Source organism: Myotis nattereri (assembly GCF_964212035.1).
Source record: "Myotis nattereri genome assembly, chromosome: 1".
Classification (NCBI taxonomy): Eukaryota; Metazoa; Chordata; class Mammalia; order Chiroptera; family Vespertilionidae; genus Myotis; species Myotis nattereri.
In genome coordinates this window covers 47,055,910-47,069,585 of record NC_138075.1, presented here as the reverse complement: position 1 = coordinate 47,069,585, position 13,676 = coordinate 47,055,910, and the positions used below count along the sequence as shown (strand labels likewise).

The window sequence follows — 13,676 nt, the reverse complement described above, 5'->3', positions numbered from 1 at the left end:
GGGTGTCTGTGGGGTGGGGGTGTCGTGGGGCCTCTTAAACACCTGCCTCCACCCTCGGTTCGGTTCCCAGGTCTTTGGCTCCTGCCCCCAGGTTGCCCTTGCCGGCCCTCCCAGCCCCAGCTTGTACCTGGATGCCCTCCTCACTCTGCACCTTCCCAGGTGAGCTGGGGCTCTGCTTACCCAATACAAGCCGGGGGAGGAGGTGAGGGGCAGCCCGGGAGACCATGAGGCTAAAGGAGGGAGCTGGAGCCAGGGGTGAGAGGCATGGTCACGGCCCGCCCTGCAGGGCTTGTCTGGTGCCTGGCATTCCCTCACTTCCCTCTTCAGTGTCTCCTTCCAAGCCTCTCCCCTTCCATCGTGGCCCCTCCCAGCCGTTTATGGCTCAGCGGGTGATGCTCTTGGAATCCTAAAGAAGTGGAGTTTTGCCGAAACCGGTTTGGCTCAGTGGATAGAGCGTCGGCCTGCGGACTGAGGGGTCCCGGCTTCGATTCCGGTCAGGGGCATGTGCCTGGGTTGCGGGCACATCCTCAGTGGGAGGTGTGCAGGAGGCAGCTGATCGATGTTTCTAACTCTCTATCTCTCTCCCTTCCTCTCTGTAAAAAATCAATAAAAAATATATTAAAAAAAAAAAAAAAAAGAAGTGGAGTTTTGAGTGTGGAATTTCTGGGGCAAAGCTAGGGGCCAGAGGGCACCCCATGCTTGCTCCTTTTTGCAAAGGCCCTGAGCATTGAGGTGAAGCCTCAGACACTGGGTGTCCACCCTGGCCTCACCATCAGCCTTGAGACCTTGAGCTGCCCACCTGTGTCTGTCTCCTCCTCTGTACAGTAGATCTAAAGATGGCCCTCATACATGCTTGATGAGAAGAGGGACAGAGCTCTAGCCGGTTTGGCTCAGTGGACAGAGTCTCAGTCCTCGGACGGAAGGGTCTCGGGTTTGATTTCTGTCAGGGACACGTACCTCGATTGCAGGCTCGATCCCTGGCCCAGTCGTAGGAGGCAACCAATCAATGTGTCTCTCTCACATCGATGTTTCTCTCTCTCTCTCTGTCTCTCCTCTTCCGTTCTACTTTCTCTAAAAATCAATGGAGAAAATATCCTGGGTGAGGACTAACAGAAAAGAAGAAGGAGAAGGAGAAGAAGAGGGAGAAGAGAGGAAAAACAAGAGGCCGTTGTGACAAATGCACTCACAGGTCAGGGCTGAGACCTCACGTTCGTTGGGAGACAGAGCGGGGAAAACTTCACTCTCCCCTTCCTCTTAGTGGGTGGGCGCAGCCTGTGCCTTCTGGGAGACTGAAAGAAAGCAGTCACTTAATCTGGGCTCCGGTGAATTCTTTTTGTTATTCTCCAGGCCACTTGGGGGGCAGGGAAAGGGTAAGGATGGGAGGAGGGGTGCAGGATGGCCACTGTAGGTAAGTAATGAAGGACAAAGAGAGCTAACCAGGAGGGTTTCCCGCACGCCTGGCCCCATCCAGCTCTTGCCCTGACTTCATTGGTCAGCGGTTTGCCCCATTTCACTAATGGTGAAACTGGGGTTGAGGACTTAGGCAGCATGTCCAAGGTCACACGGGAAGTGGGAAGCCAGTATCTGACTTCAGGGCCTTCTGCTAAAAACCCCAGGATCCTGGGACTTGGGTTCCAGACCCAGCTTGCAGTGTAGCCTTGGCCAAGTCACCTAATCTCCGATTAGTTTTCTCTTCCCCCGTCTTCTCGGGGTTATTGTGAAAAAGCCAGAGGGCTAATGAGCACAAACCGTAAGGTACTCAACTGATGCCAGGCGCAAGCTCCTCAACAAAGGAACCTCCTCCTCTCTGCTCTTCCTGGGCTCCCGGCTCCTGAGGTATCCATGTGCCCCAACAAGGCAACAGACAAAGGATCGTCCAGGTCTCTGGGAAGGGACTGGCCGACCACTTGGCACCACCTAGTGGTCCGTGGTGTGTGGTGCTTGGGCAGGGTGCTCTGAGATTGAGGGTTTGAGCATGACCCTTGGCCCTGTGGGGGTGGGCAGAATCTGCCGGCCCCTCAGAAAGGATGAGCTCATGCCAAGCTGAGCCCTCCCCTGGCCACGCCCCTGAGGACACATGACGGTGGGCACGCCACCAGTCCCCATCTCAGCCCACATCTCACTGGCAAGGGGAGGCCACGGGTTCTCCTCCAGCTCTGCCACTGCCTCACTCCCAGGACTCAGCCGCCGCCCCTGCAGAACTGGAGTAACCATCCCCTGCTCTCAGGGAGCCTGGGACGGTGGTGTGTGCTTTCCTGTATCAACCACTTTATGAAGTGTCTCCTTTCTAAAGTCATCATGCTGAGAGCTGTGGGGATACAAGGGCTGCTAAGCCAAGTTTCTTGCTACCAAGGCACCTGCCTTATTCTAGACCAGTGGTTCTCAGCCTTGTCTGCACATTAGAACCACCTGGGAATCTTTTTAAAATCCTGATTTCTGGGCCTCATCCTCTGGAAATTCTGTTTCTTTGTTATGGGGTGGGGCCACAACATTAGTAACAAACAGAATTTCTGGAGGATGAGGCCCAGAAATCAGGATTTTAAAAAGATCCCCAGGTGGTTCTAATGTGCAGCCAAGGTTGAGAACCACAGTTCTAGGGGAAGACAGACGTGTAAGTTGATCATTGCCCTCAAGGCAGATCACGGCTGCTCGGAGGAGGAGGGCACTGCACAATGAGGACGGGACTTGCTGGTGCCCAGGCAGGCTCGTGAGGAAGCCGTCTTTCAGCAGAGCAGGTCCGTATGGAACCAGGGAAGGCTGAAGCCAGTGCCTGGGCGAGGGGAAAGGGCTGGCAGGGTGAGGGGTGCTTTGGCAGTGTGTGTCGAGGATGGGGTCAGAGAGGAGAATCCCAGGAGAGGACCCTCAGGCATCCTCAACAGCCCAGCTCTGGGGATGATGTAAAATTCATCTCCAGCAGAAGCCCTGGTACCTCCTGCACCTTCATGCACATTCAGCTCCTGCCAGAGGCTGCAGGACCTGCATGGGAGACCAAGCCCAGCCAGCCACACACCTGCCTCTAGGTCTGGACTGAGTGATGTGAGCAGGCAGAAGAGTTCAGGACTCCTTCCCCTGGTGGCTGTGAAAGGCGCCCAGGGGTGGCCAGAGGTCCTCCTGGCCAGCTGCTCCCAGCTCCACTCCTGCCAGTGGTTCTAGCCTCCCTGGTTCCCACTGTTTCCAAGCCTGGGTTTCTGGGCTCCTCATATCACTTCTACAAGCTAGCCTTCTGTTCTACTACCTTCCTTTCCTGCTTAAGTTATCCCCAGTCTGTTTCTCCTGTTTCCATCCACGAACCGGCAACCTCCTAGTGCATGGGAAGATGTGCAACCAACTGAGCAACACCAGCCAGGGCAGGGGTGTGCCTCCTTAAAGAGAGCCGAGGAGCCCACAGTCCTTACACAATTCACGAGTTTATTTGTCCTAAATAAATACCATCTGAGTATGCATATATGCATGGACACAGACAATAGGGTGGTGAAGGCCTGGGGCGGGGGGTGGGGGCAGGCTGGAGGGGGGCCATGGGGGGGAAAGGGGGACATATGTAATACTTTCAACAATATTTATTAAAATAAATAAATAAATAAACTCAACCGGAGAACATCCATTTCAATGCTCACTCACTATTTCTTTCCCCAGAAAGCAGCTTAAGAGACGGGCGCACAGTGTGCTGTGCGTGTCCTCACGTCAGGCTCAGGCGGGTGTTGGTCCTGGCTGTGCGAGGCTGGGCCTGGCTGTGAAATTACCTCAGGGTCCCTTCTCCATTTGGGGCCTGTACCGGCCTGAGTCCCACAGGACCCACGTGCCTCTTCCTGCCCCTGGAACACCTCTCCCTCTGCAGCCCAAAGCGGGTGGCCCTCATGACGGTGGTCCCATGGCCAGCCCTCTGTCCTCTAACGCCAGATACCACCACAGGTCCATTCCCAACTGGCACAGAAAGACGATTCCTGACCCTGGAAGCAGCTCACCCAGCGCAAGGGGAGAAACTGAGGCACAGCTGGCAAATGGGTGGGAAGCATTATCCCTGTACCTGTGCCAGGAGGCTGAGAGACCCTAATGACGGGAGAACGGGCACTGACCATCCTCCCCTGCTATCTCCTGGGGTCCTAGCTCACCAGGAGTGGGAGGAGGGGGAGACCATCTTCTGTCTTCTCTTTGGGGCTCAAAGGTTTGGATCCACATTCTCCTGGTCTGAGGCTGCTGCATCATCATTTGGGGACTCCTAGATTGAAGCCAGAGAACCTGAGTCACGAGCTTCTGCTGTCCTCCAGGGCCACAGCCTGGGGGCCAGCATCTCCTTCCTCTTGCCCCTGTCCACAATGGAGCCAGAGAAGGCTCTGCCACCCCTACCCAGGGTCCCTTGGCCCACCACTGGGTGTCTCCCTCTTACCAGGCCGAGGCCACTGCCCCGCCGCAGGGTGGCATAGAAGCGTAGCACACGGGGGTCACAGCGAACTACCATGGGGTCAAAGTCCAGCACACGCAGGCCCTGCAGGCTGCGGGCCCGGGAAAGGGCCACGTAGGCCTGGCCACTGGCAAACACGCGGCCCAAGGAGATCTCCACGCAATCCAGGGACATGCCCTGGGGATGGAGAGACAGAGATGGAGCCAGCTCTGCCTGAAGTCCTTTGTGCCCAAGAGCCCAGCTATTGCCCCTGGATCTCCTGGCCCAGCCCCGAGATTCTCAAGGCAGAGGGATAGGCTGACCCTGGATGGGGATCTGAGCAGGAGGGGCTCCAGGAGATACATCCAGGATAAGCGAGAGGGGTAGGGGGGGAAGGAAAGAACTCAGGCCTGGGTCAGACCGGCATGGAAAGGAATCCGGCTCTGCCTCTCACTAGTTGTGTGGCCTTGGACACGTTACTTAACCTCTCTGAGCCTTGGTTTCCTCCTCTGTAAAACAGGAGTGATGGTTACGTCTGCACTTCATACAGGTGTTGTGAGTATTAACGTTAACAAGTCTGGTAGTGGCTCAGAAAGTGGCAGGGCAGGAGATGACGGGGGCAAGTATATGGATCCCGGAAAGGGAGAGCATGGGATGGGAAATGCACTCAAGAAAGGTTTATCCTACAATTGGTCTGGAACTTTGCCTCCAGGGCAAGCTCAACTCCCAAAAAGCCTTTAAGGCCTCCGTCAAATTGCGCCTCGCCTATTTCGTCCCCCCTCTGCCCTGCCCTGCCCCACCCCCCGCACTGGCTGCTCACCTGGCTCTTGTGGATGGACATGGCCCAGGCCAGCTGGAGGGGCAGCTGCTGCCGGCTGAGGAGCCGGCCCCCGGTGGTCTGCACCGTCCAGCGTTCAGCACGGATGACCTCGGTGACTCCACATAGAAACCGGACCTGGGGCAGCCCTGAGGGAGGCATGGAGAAGTCCCACTTTTCAGCCCTGTTTCAGGGCTCAGAGGTGAGAAGCAGGCCTCACCTTTGCACCCTAGACTCTTTCTCTTCACACTTACCCTGGGGCCCTGTTGCCCCAAGCAGTAGGTCTGCACCCCCATCACTCACCTCTCCCCTCAGTCTCGAAGCCGACCACCACCCCTCGGGCACCATTCACCAGGCCCTGGGACACCGCTAAGTTCTTCACCAACATCACCTGCAAGGGAGAGAAGGTATGGAGAGCTGCCCATTCCTATGCCTGGCCTCGGGCCCAGGGGCCACTGCTGTGGCTTTGGGAGGCTGGGGGCTGTCATGGAGGGGCACTGAGTCCTACTTTTAGCTTAGCCACCAGCTGACTGTCCCCCTGCAGCAAGATGCTTTATTTTCCCGGCCTCGGTTTCCCTTTGTGTCAAGGGGACGGACATTGCTCGGGAGCAGGTAAAGAGCATAAGGTCACAGACATCATAGGGCTTTGAAAGCTACCACGTCTGTTGAGGGGTACATGTGGGCCCCAACCTCGAGGGCCAGCCCCCAGCTGCCATCCCTCTTCCAACCACATGGTGCCTGCACTTTCCCCCTGGGTGCCCTTTGGAACCTGAGGAAAGGCTCCCATGTGGCCCACCCCGACACAGTGGCAGGAAGGAGGACTCTCAGAGTAGAGGGTACGCTAGGGAAGGCAACTGCGTGGGGGAGACAGTTCACGCCCTGACTGAGAGATGAAACAAGGCTTCAGCAAGGACAGGGGCTTATCCAAAGCAACGCTGCCTGGAGCTCCAGATGCTGAAACAGGAAGGCAGTGGAAAGCTAAAGACAGGAAGGTGGGTGGGAACAGGAGGAAGGGAGTTTGCTGTGGTCACAGCCGGGCCCTCTAGCTGTGGAGCAGCCTGGGCAGAGGGGCAAAGGTTGGGGAGGCCCAAGCTCCCAGGGTGTAGGCCCTGCTTCCCACGCACCTGGGCCCCCAGCTTTAGCTGAAGGAGCTTGCTAACAGGACACTGGGCATCCAGAGTGCGGGCTTGCTCAGGGTCACTGTCCATGGCCTCGAAGCTGTGTACCTCACCTGGGGAAAGAGTGGGGCAAACAGATTACTAGTCACTCGTGGCTTCGTTTCCCAAAACACATATCAGACCAGGGCTTGCGGGGAGGTAACAGGGATAGCTCAGGCCTATCTGGAGCTTTAGAATCAGAGACCTGAATTCCAGCATCTTCTGGCTGAGTGACCTGGACCCTTTCAAGGTCACACCTCTCAAAACCAGTTACCTCTGTAAATATAAGGGCCTTATGGCCACAGAGGTTGGGGCCTGGGTATTTATCCCAAGGCCCCAGGCTGCCAGGAGTGGGGGGTGGGGGCTGACATACCTGCCTGATAGCCTCCCCAGCTGGTACTACCCAGCCCTGGCTCCCTGCTCACCTGGCAGGTCCCGCAGCCGCCTCTCATTGGTAAGAGCCACGTCATCCTGGTGGGTGCAGAGCCTGGTGGCCACAATCCCGTCTCGCCCCACCTTGTGGGTGGCCGTAGCCTGGAGCTGGCGGGTCACCTCATTTGAGCACCTGTGGGGGCTGGGCTTTAGGGCAGAGCCCATCTGAATGCCAGGGAAGGTGGGGCATGTGGATGGTATGGCTCAAGCAGCAGGCAATGGGTCAGGCCTGGGGACTGGACAGGGGCACGAGGGCAAGATTTGCCGGCCAACTTATCCTTTTCCACTTTTCCACTTCGACCCCGTACATGGGGACTGAGCATAGTTTGTGTGTGTGTGTGTGTGTGTGGGGGGGGGGTACTTGGCTGTGATCATGGGTGGGTACCCTTTCCTTCGCTTGCCCCCAGAAAGAAGCTAGCCACCCTCCTATCACCAGCGCTCCTTGGGGAGTCTGGTATGCTGAGTGGGCACAGTCCAGAGGTTTAGAGGACCTAGACCAGGAGCTGATGTTGATACCTGTTATATCGGTAGCCTATAATCTAGATGACAATGTTCTAGCCCAGGGGTGGGCAAACTTTTTGACTCGAGGGCCACAATGGGTTCTTAAACTGGACCGGAGGGCCGGAACAAAAGCATGGATGGAGTGTTTGTGTGAACTAATATAAATTCAAAGTAAACATCATTACATAAAAGGGTACGGTCTTTTTTTTCAATAGTTTTATTCATTTCAAACGAGCCGGATCCGGCCCGTGGGCCGTAGTTTGCCCACGGCTGTTCTAGCCCCTGACCTGCTGCCTTGGGGGAAAAAATTGAGCCTGTGTTTCTATATCTCCCCATCTGCAGTCTTCCTCCATCCAGGGAGGCCTGGGTACCGCAGCACTACCGTGGGAGGAGGGGGGACAACTTGGGTCCCTCTCTCCCTGCTCTGCCACTCAGCGTTCCTCTTATCCTGTGCATGCTGGTGCGTGCTGTGCACTTTCCTACCCGCCTCCTGTCCCCAGGCGTACAGAGCAGCTCACCACCACTACCCTCCCCAAGCCCATCCCAATCTGACCTGGCTTTCAAGGCCCAGCTCTGGCTCAAGTCATCTGCCCTCCTGGCCTGTCCACTCCCATGTTAGAGTAGTTGTAGCATTTCAACCGTTTGTCCTAGCTGGGCAGGGATCATGTCTGCAATGTTCCCCACCCCCACCTCTACCACCACCACCAAGTGACAGCACAGGCTTTAAGAGTGGAAGGAAAAAAAGAAAAGAAAAGGGTGGAAGGAACCTAGATTTTAAAGTCAGACCTGGGATTAAATTCCAGCCCTGACTTTGGGCAAGTCACTTCACCCCTGAGAACCCCAGCTTTTGCATCTGTGAAATGGGAGTGTCGATATCTCGGAATTCTTCTTGTGTGTCCATCTGACCATAGTTCCCTGACACCTACTCTGTGCCAGGCCTTGTGCTGGGTGATGGGGACCTGCCCTGGGGAGGCAGGAGCTCAATATTGACAAAGTGACCATCTTCTATGGGCCCAGGAAGCATTTCTTCCTCTTGTTTGGGTCCCCATGCTCCCCTCTGACCCACACGTGGGTCCACATCTGCAGGCCCCTCTCTATTCACAGAGCCCACCTGCCCAGTCTCACAGCCTGCAGCAAAGAGATGAAGTTCTGGTCTGCCTGCCTCCACACCTTGGTCAGCTCCTGGGTCACCGGGACACACCTCTTCCAGCTCTTGGCCTGATGGGGGAGGAAGGGGGTTAGGGAGCAGAGCAGACCCCTGGGGGGGAGGGCAGGACAGGAGGGTGAGTGGTACCTGGAAGCAGAACTGTGGGGGCTGGAAGCCCTTGGTTACAGGCGGCAGCTGCAGGAAGTCCCCACAGATGATGAGCTGGATCCCTCCGAATGGCTTATCCTGCTGCCGGACAGTTCTGGAGAGGAGTGAGCAGTGCTTTAGCAGCGAGGATCCTCATGGAAACCACCAGATCCCAGTCCTCACTGCACACACTGACCTGGCCACGGCCTCTAGCTTGTCAAATAGATCTGCCTCCACCATGGAGATCTCATCGATGACCAGCCGCTGGCAGTTCAGCCAGCCCTGCCGCACACCTGGCCGCTGGGCCAGGGCCACACATTGGGCCAGGGGAGCCTGACCCGAGCCGATGCCTGTGGGTGACATTATTCAGCTGAGACCCCAGCCCTGTCTCAACCCTGACTTCCCCTTCCTCCCTTCCCACAGGCCTGGCTTGCTCCCAGCGATTGCCGCAGGGGCGCTCGCTCACTTACCTGCAAAGGCATGGAGGGTGGTACCCCCGATGTGGCAGGCTGCCACCCCCGTGCTGGCGGTGGTCACAGTGCCTGTGGGAGGCAGTGAGCCCAGGATACGCTTCAGCAGATAAGACTTCCCTGTCCCTGGGCAGAGGGCAAAGTCAAGACCACCTCTCCTCCATCCCGCCCTCCACCATTCTCCCCCCCACCCCCGACTCTGCCCCCCACTACCTGCACTCCCAGTGAAGAAAATGCTCTGGCCTTTCAGGACGATCCTCAGCACTGCAGCCTGCTCCTCAGAAAGCTGTGATTTGGCGGGGGCCAAATTCAGCTTCTTCACAGGCAGGGGCCACCTTGGGGCTTCCTGGGGGGACAGGGCTGTCTCAGAGCCTCCCCCCCATACTCTAGGCATTGCCACCACCCCCACCCTCCAACCACCACCACCTTCTTGGCCCAGGTGCAATGCTAGGCCTGGGAGCTTTATTCCTTGGAGCCACTGGGCAGCCTTGGTTCACCTGAAGATATTACCAGTGACTTCTGGGGGCCAGGTCTCCCCTTGAGGAAGGGATCGAGGCTGGGTCTCCACTGACTCCTCAGGCCCTGAAGACCAGGGTCTTCTGGGTCCTTAGCCTCCTCCCGGGGTTCCTAACTCTCCTGGTCCTCTCACCCATCCTTCTTTCTCACTTCTCACTGCAATGAACCTGTTTCTCACCTCAAAACACCCAAGCAAAATCCTGCCTAGCCAGGTTCCCTTCTCCCCCATCCTTATCTTCCCACCTCCTCAGTCTCCACCCCTGTGGTCTGAGATCCATCTGCCCCAGATCACAAACTGTCAAAACCACCAGACTTTGTCCCCACCCCTATCTGATCGGACCTGTTGGCTCTCCTTATACGGCTGACCACTTGGTTTTTTCCAAACGCCCCTCTCCCTCTCTTTATCTTTCGAAGTTTCCTTTCCAGGCCTCCTTCTCTGCTTTCTCTTTTAATGTGACCTGGGCCACCCTTTTCCTATCCGGGCTTACCCGGTCTCAGAGGTTGCACTATGAGAAACACACAATTCCCGCATCTCGGTTCCACTCAGATGTCCGATGGGCATCTCCTCTGAGATAACCAGCAGCCCCCTCAAATACCACCACCCCCACCCCCAACTTGGGTCTCCTTGGTCCCTTCCAACTCAGCGGCACACCCAGTCCCCAAGGCATACCCCCTTTCCTGTCCTCACGGTGTTGGGCTCGGCCCCCACCCGCGACTCCGTGGGCCGCTCCACCGGCGTCACGTCCTGGCCCCGGGTGGCCGCTGCGCGCCGCAGCTCTTCGGGCTGCACGGGGCTGATGGTGAAGAAGTCGCGGGGCCGCGGGCCGAGCAACTGCGCGCGGGCGGAGGACGGCCCGGGACCTGGCGCCGCGGCCAGTTTGAGTCGCAGCAGGCGCAGGAAGCGGCGCAGGCGGTCCGGGGCGCAGTCCGAGAGCAGCAGCTGCACCGCGCCCGCCCGGGGCGAGCCGTCGGCGGGGAGCCGCAGGGCGCTGCGTCCCGAGGCGGCGAAGCGCGTGAAGAGGCGCGCCGCGCGCAGGGGGAAGCAGCGCGGCCGCTCCGCGGGCCCCGGCGCCTGCAGCCGCAGCATCAGCTCGCGGCGCTCGTTCCGACCCAGACTCAGCTCCGCGGTGCGCAGCGCCTGGCGCCTTCGCGGCTGCCCGCCGGGGCTCAGCTCCTCCACAGCCACGCGGCACCGCAGCTCCGCGTCCTCGCATTCCGCGGCCGCCGCCAGGGAACCGGCCAGCATCGCCAACGCCTCCGCAGGTCTGCAAAGGATCGGAGCACCGGAGTCGCGGGGACTCAAGGACACGACAGATGGTCTAGAGGCCGGTCAAGGCCACATAGGATCCTACCCCTCTCCGGTAACACAAAGAGGTCACAGTGATGGCAGAAGGACGCGGGGGCAATTTAGGAAATTCATTCAGAAATTACATCCTACACGATAATTTCCAGAGTGGCGGGTGGACAGCGTCAAATGCACCCGGGTTTGGGGTGCCTCGGCTGTCCGGCAGGGGCCGCTGAAGATGGGGGACCCTGAACAGAAAAGAAGACAGCTTCAGGGACCGAGGGGACGGCAGGGGAATCCTGAGTCCTCTCCCCAGGAAGCAGGGGAATCTCACGTGGGGAGATGAGCAAGGGCGCTGCTGCTCGTCCTGTCAGCTGCTGCTACGTTCACTGCTGCATACGCAGCCGAGCAGGGATCCCTATTCCCGTGGACAAAAGTGGGAACAGGCTGGGAGAGGCCACGCGCCTGGTAGAAGTCGGGGTGGTGTGATCCGAAGCCCTGGCGCTTCCCATTTCCAAGGTGGCAAGGGGTAGCGTATCTGGCTAGGTTAGGGAAATCGCGGGGCGGCCCTGGAATGTGTGTTCCCTCCGTCTGACCCTCTCGTTTGCACCCTCCCGGCGGGGACCCATTAAAGAAGCAGGTTCTCTTCCTCCCAACCCTGACATCGGGTGGACACTCACTTGCGCCGGAACTCGGACGAGCTGGTGGACCGAGCGGACCTGCCGGCGAAGCTCGGGCTTATAACTTTCAAACGCAGGCCGTGGGGAATCATCCTATCACTGGCCGGATCTTTAAATTCTCCAGCCATTCAGAGGCAGGGGCGTGCCCTCACCCTCCGCCCCCTCCCTGGCTCGGGCCGTACCAACCGCACGCTGGAGGAAGGACGCTTATGGTGGCGGCGGAGCGTGGAGCATACCAAGTCGCGTGGACCGGTGGGCGTGGCGGGAGATGGCGGGGGGTGGGGTTGGGGGACTGCAGGAGCGCCGTAGGTGGTGTGGTGTCACCCAACCCTGCTCTGAAGATTTATTTTCGGAACCACCCATCCGACACACTTCCCCTCCCTAGCCCTTACAGAGCGGCTGAACTTGGCGTTGGGGAGAGCGGCCACGGATCTCTCCCACCTCCGTTTCCACCCGCAGGATCATTGTCCACTCCGGGGCAGACCACCCCAAGGCCTGCCCCGCCTCTCAGCTCTTCCCACTCCTCTTTGCCTTTGTAAGGGCCCTTTCTCTCATTGTCTTTCCCACCCAGCTGAGGCCCATCAGGGAGGAACTCTTGAGACCTGGGCGATGAAAGCATGTGAGTTAGTCTCAGGGAATACTGTACTTATTCATCCTCTTGTTGCCCTGGAGGATGCTTGGGGAATTTATTTTTAATTACATCCCCCCTCCCCGCCCCTCCTCATTGAAGCTTGGAATTACATAGCTGGAGGGATCTTACAGGTGAGTACTGTCCCCTCTCCCCCCATTCATTTTATTGTCCTCATTTTGCAAATAAGGAAACCAAAGCTCCAAGAGGTTTACCAAAGGTCACGTAGCTTGTAGGTAGCAGAAACAAAGCCTTGAAACCAAGTCTCACCTGGCCTAAGTACCTGCGTGTTTACTACTAACCACACTGCTCCCAGGTGATTGGTCTTCATGGAATCCAGGCCTGGACTACAATATCAGCTCCGGACAGCCACTGCAATGCCCAGCCCTGCCATTAGATGTTACCCTAAGCAAGTTCCATAATGTCTCAAGCCTTTGTTTCCACAAACATAAAAATGGGAGAAAGATGAAAATGTGATGATTGCACAACTCTGTGACTACTAAAAACCATTTGAATGATTTGCTTTAAATGGGTAGATTATATGGTATGTGAATGCTATCTCAATAAAGCTATTAGGAAAAAAATAATGAGAAATGTTTCCTCTTTAGTGTAGTCTTTTTAAAAATTTATTTAAATAGTTTATTTTTAGAGAGGAAGAGAGAAACATCCATGTTGCCTCCTGAATGCCCCCTACTGGGTATCCAGCTGGCAACCTGGGCATTGTGCCCCTTGGCCAGGAATCAAATCTGTGACCTCCTGGTGCATGCCCAACAAACTGAGTCACGCCAGCCAGGGCTTCAGGGTAGTCTTGACGTAGGAGTAGCATAAAATTTCAAAGCCACTGTAGTAGGCAGGAAAATGTCCCCCCACCATGTCCAGCCTTAATCCCCGAACTTGTGAATATGTTACCTTACATGGCAAAAGGGACATTGCGGATGTAATAAATTAAGGATCTTGAGATGGGGAGATTATCTTGGATTGTCTGGGTAGGCCCAATGGAATCACAAGGGTTCTTATAAGGGAAAGAGGGAGACGGGAGAGTCAGAGAAGGAGATGTGATGCAGGAAGCAGAGGGGGTGGATGGTGTGTGAAAGAGAGATTTGAAGATGCTACTGTTGGCTTTGAAAGAAAAGGCCATGAGCCAAACCAAAGAACACAGGAGGTTTCTTGAAGTGGGAAAAGACAAGAAAGTGCCCGCCCCCCCCAGAGTCTCCAGAAGGAAGAATGCAGTGCTTGATGTTAGCCCAGTAAGACACATTTCAAACTTCCAGAACTACGAGATGATAACTCTGTGTTGTCCTAAGCTACTACATTTGTTACAGTAACAATAGCAATACGAAACAAGTAAGTTTTTAAAATAGTAAAGACTTTATTGGTTCCCTCAGCAACTCCAGCACAAGTTTTCTTTTGAAAGGGAGGCAGAATCAAGCTACCCAGTTATTCAATTAGAAAGTGAAAGACTTGGGATTACGAAAACAGGTCTGTTTCCAAAGACCGTGTTCTCTTCCCACTGACTTC

At 56.6% G+C, this 13,676-nt stretch overlaps 1 protein-coding gene across 1 annotated transcript; it reads right to left on the bottom strand.

The window, feature by feature from the left end:
* Nucleotides 1–4,156: 4,156 nt before the first annotated feature.
* On the bottom strand, nucleotides 4,157–10,811 carry PIF1 (PIF1 5'-to-3' DNA helicase; the record flags this gene model as incomplete). The annotated part of the gene is made up of 12 exons (XM_081114299.1): nucleotides 4,157–4,216; nucleotides 4,385–4,576; nucleotides 5,199–5,344; nucleotides 5,499–5,586; nucleotides 6,320–6,426; nucleotides 6,778–6,917; nucleotides 8,397–8,503; nucleotides 8,580–8,694; nucleotides 8,776–8,929; nucleotides 9,050–9,175; nucleotides 9,263–9,395; nucleotides 10,254–10,811. 12 exons carry the CDS (start codon nucleotides 10,809–10,811, stop codon nucleotides 4,157–4,159), a joined length of 1,926 nt encoding a protein of 641 aa, XP_080970425.1.
* Between the last annotated feature and the right edge of the window lie 2,865 nt (nucleotides 10,812–13,676).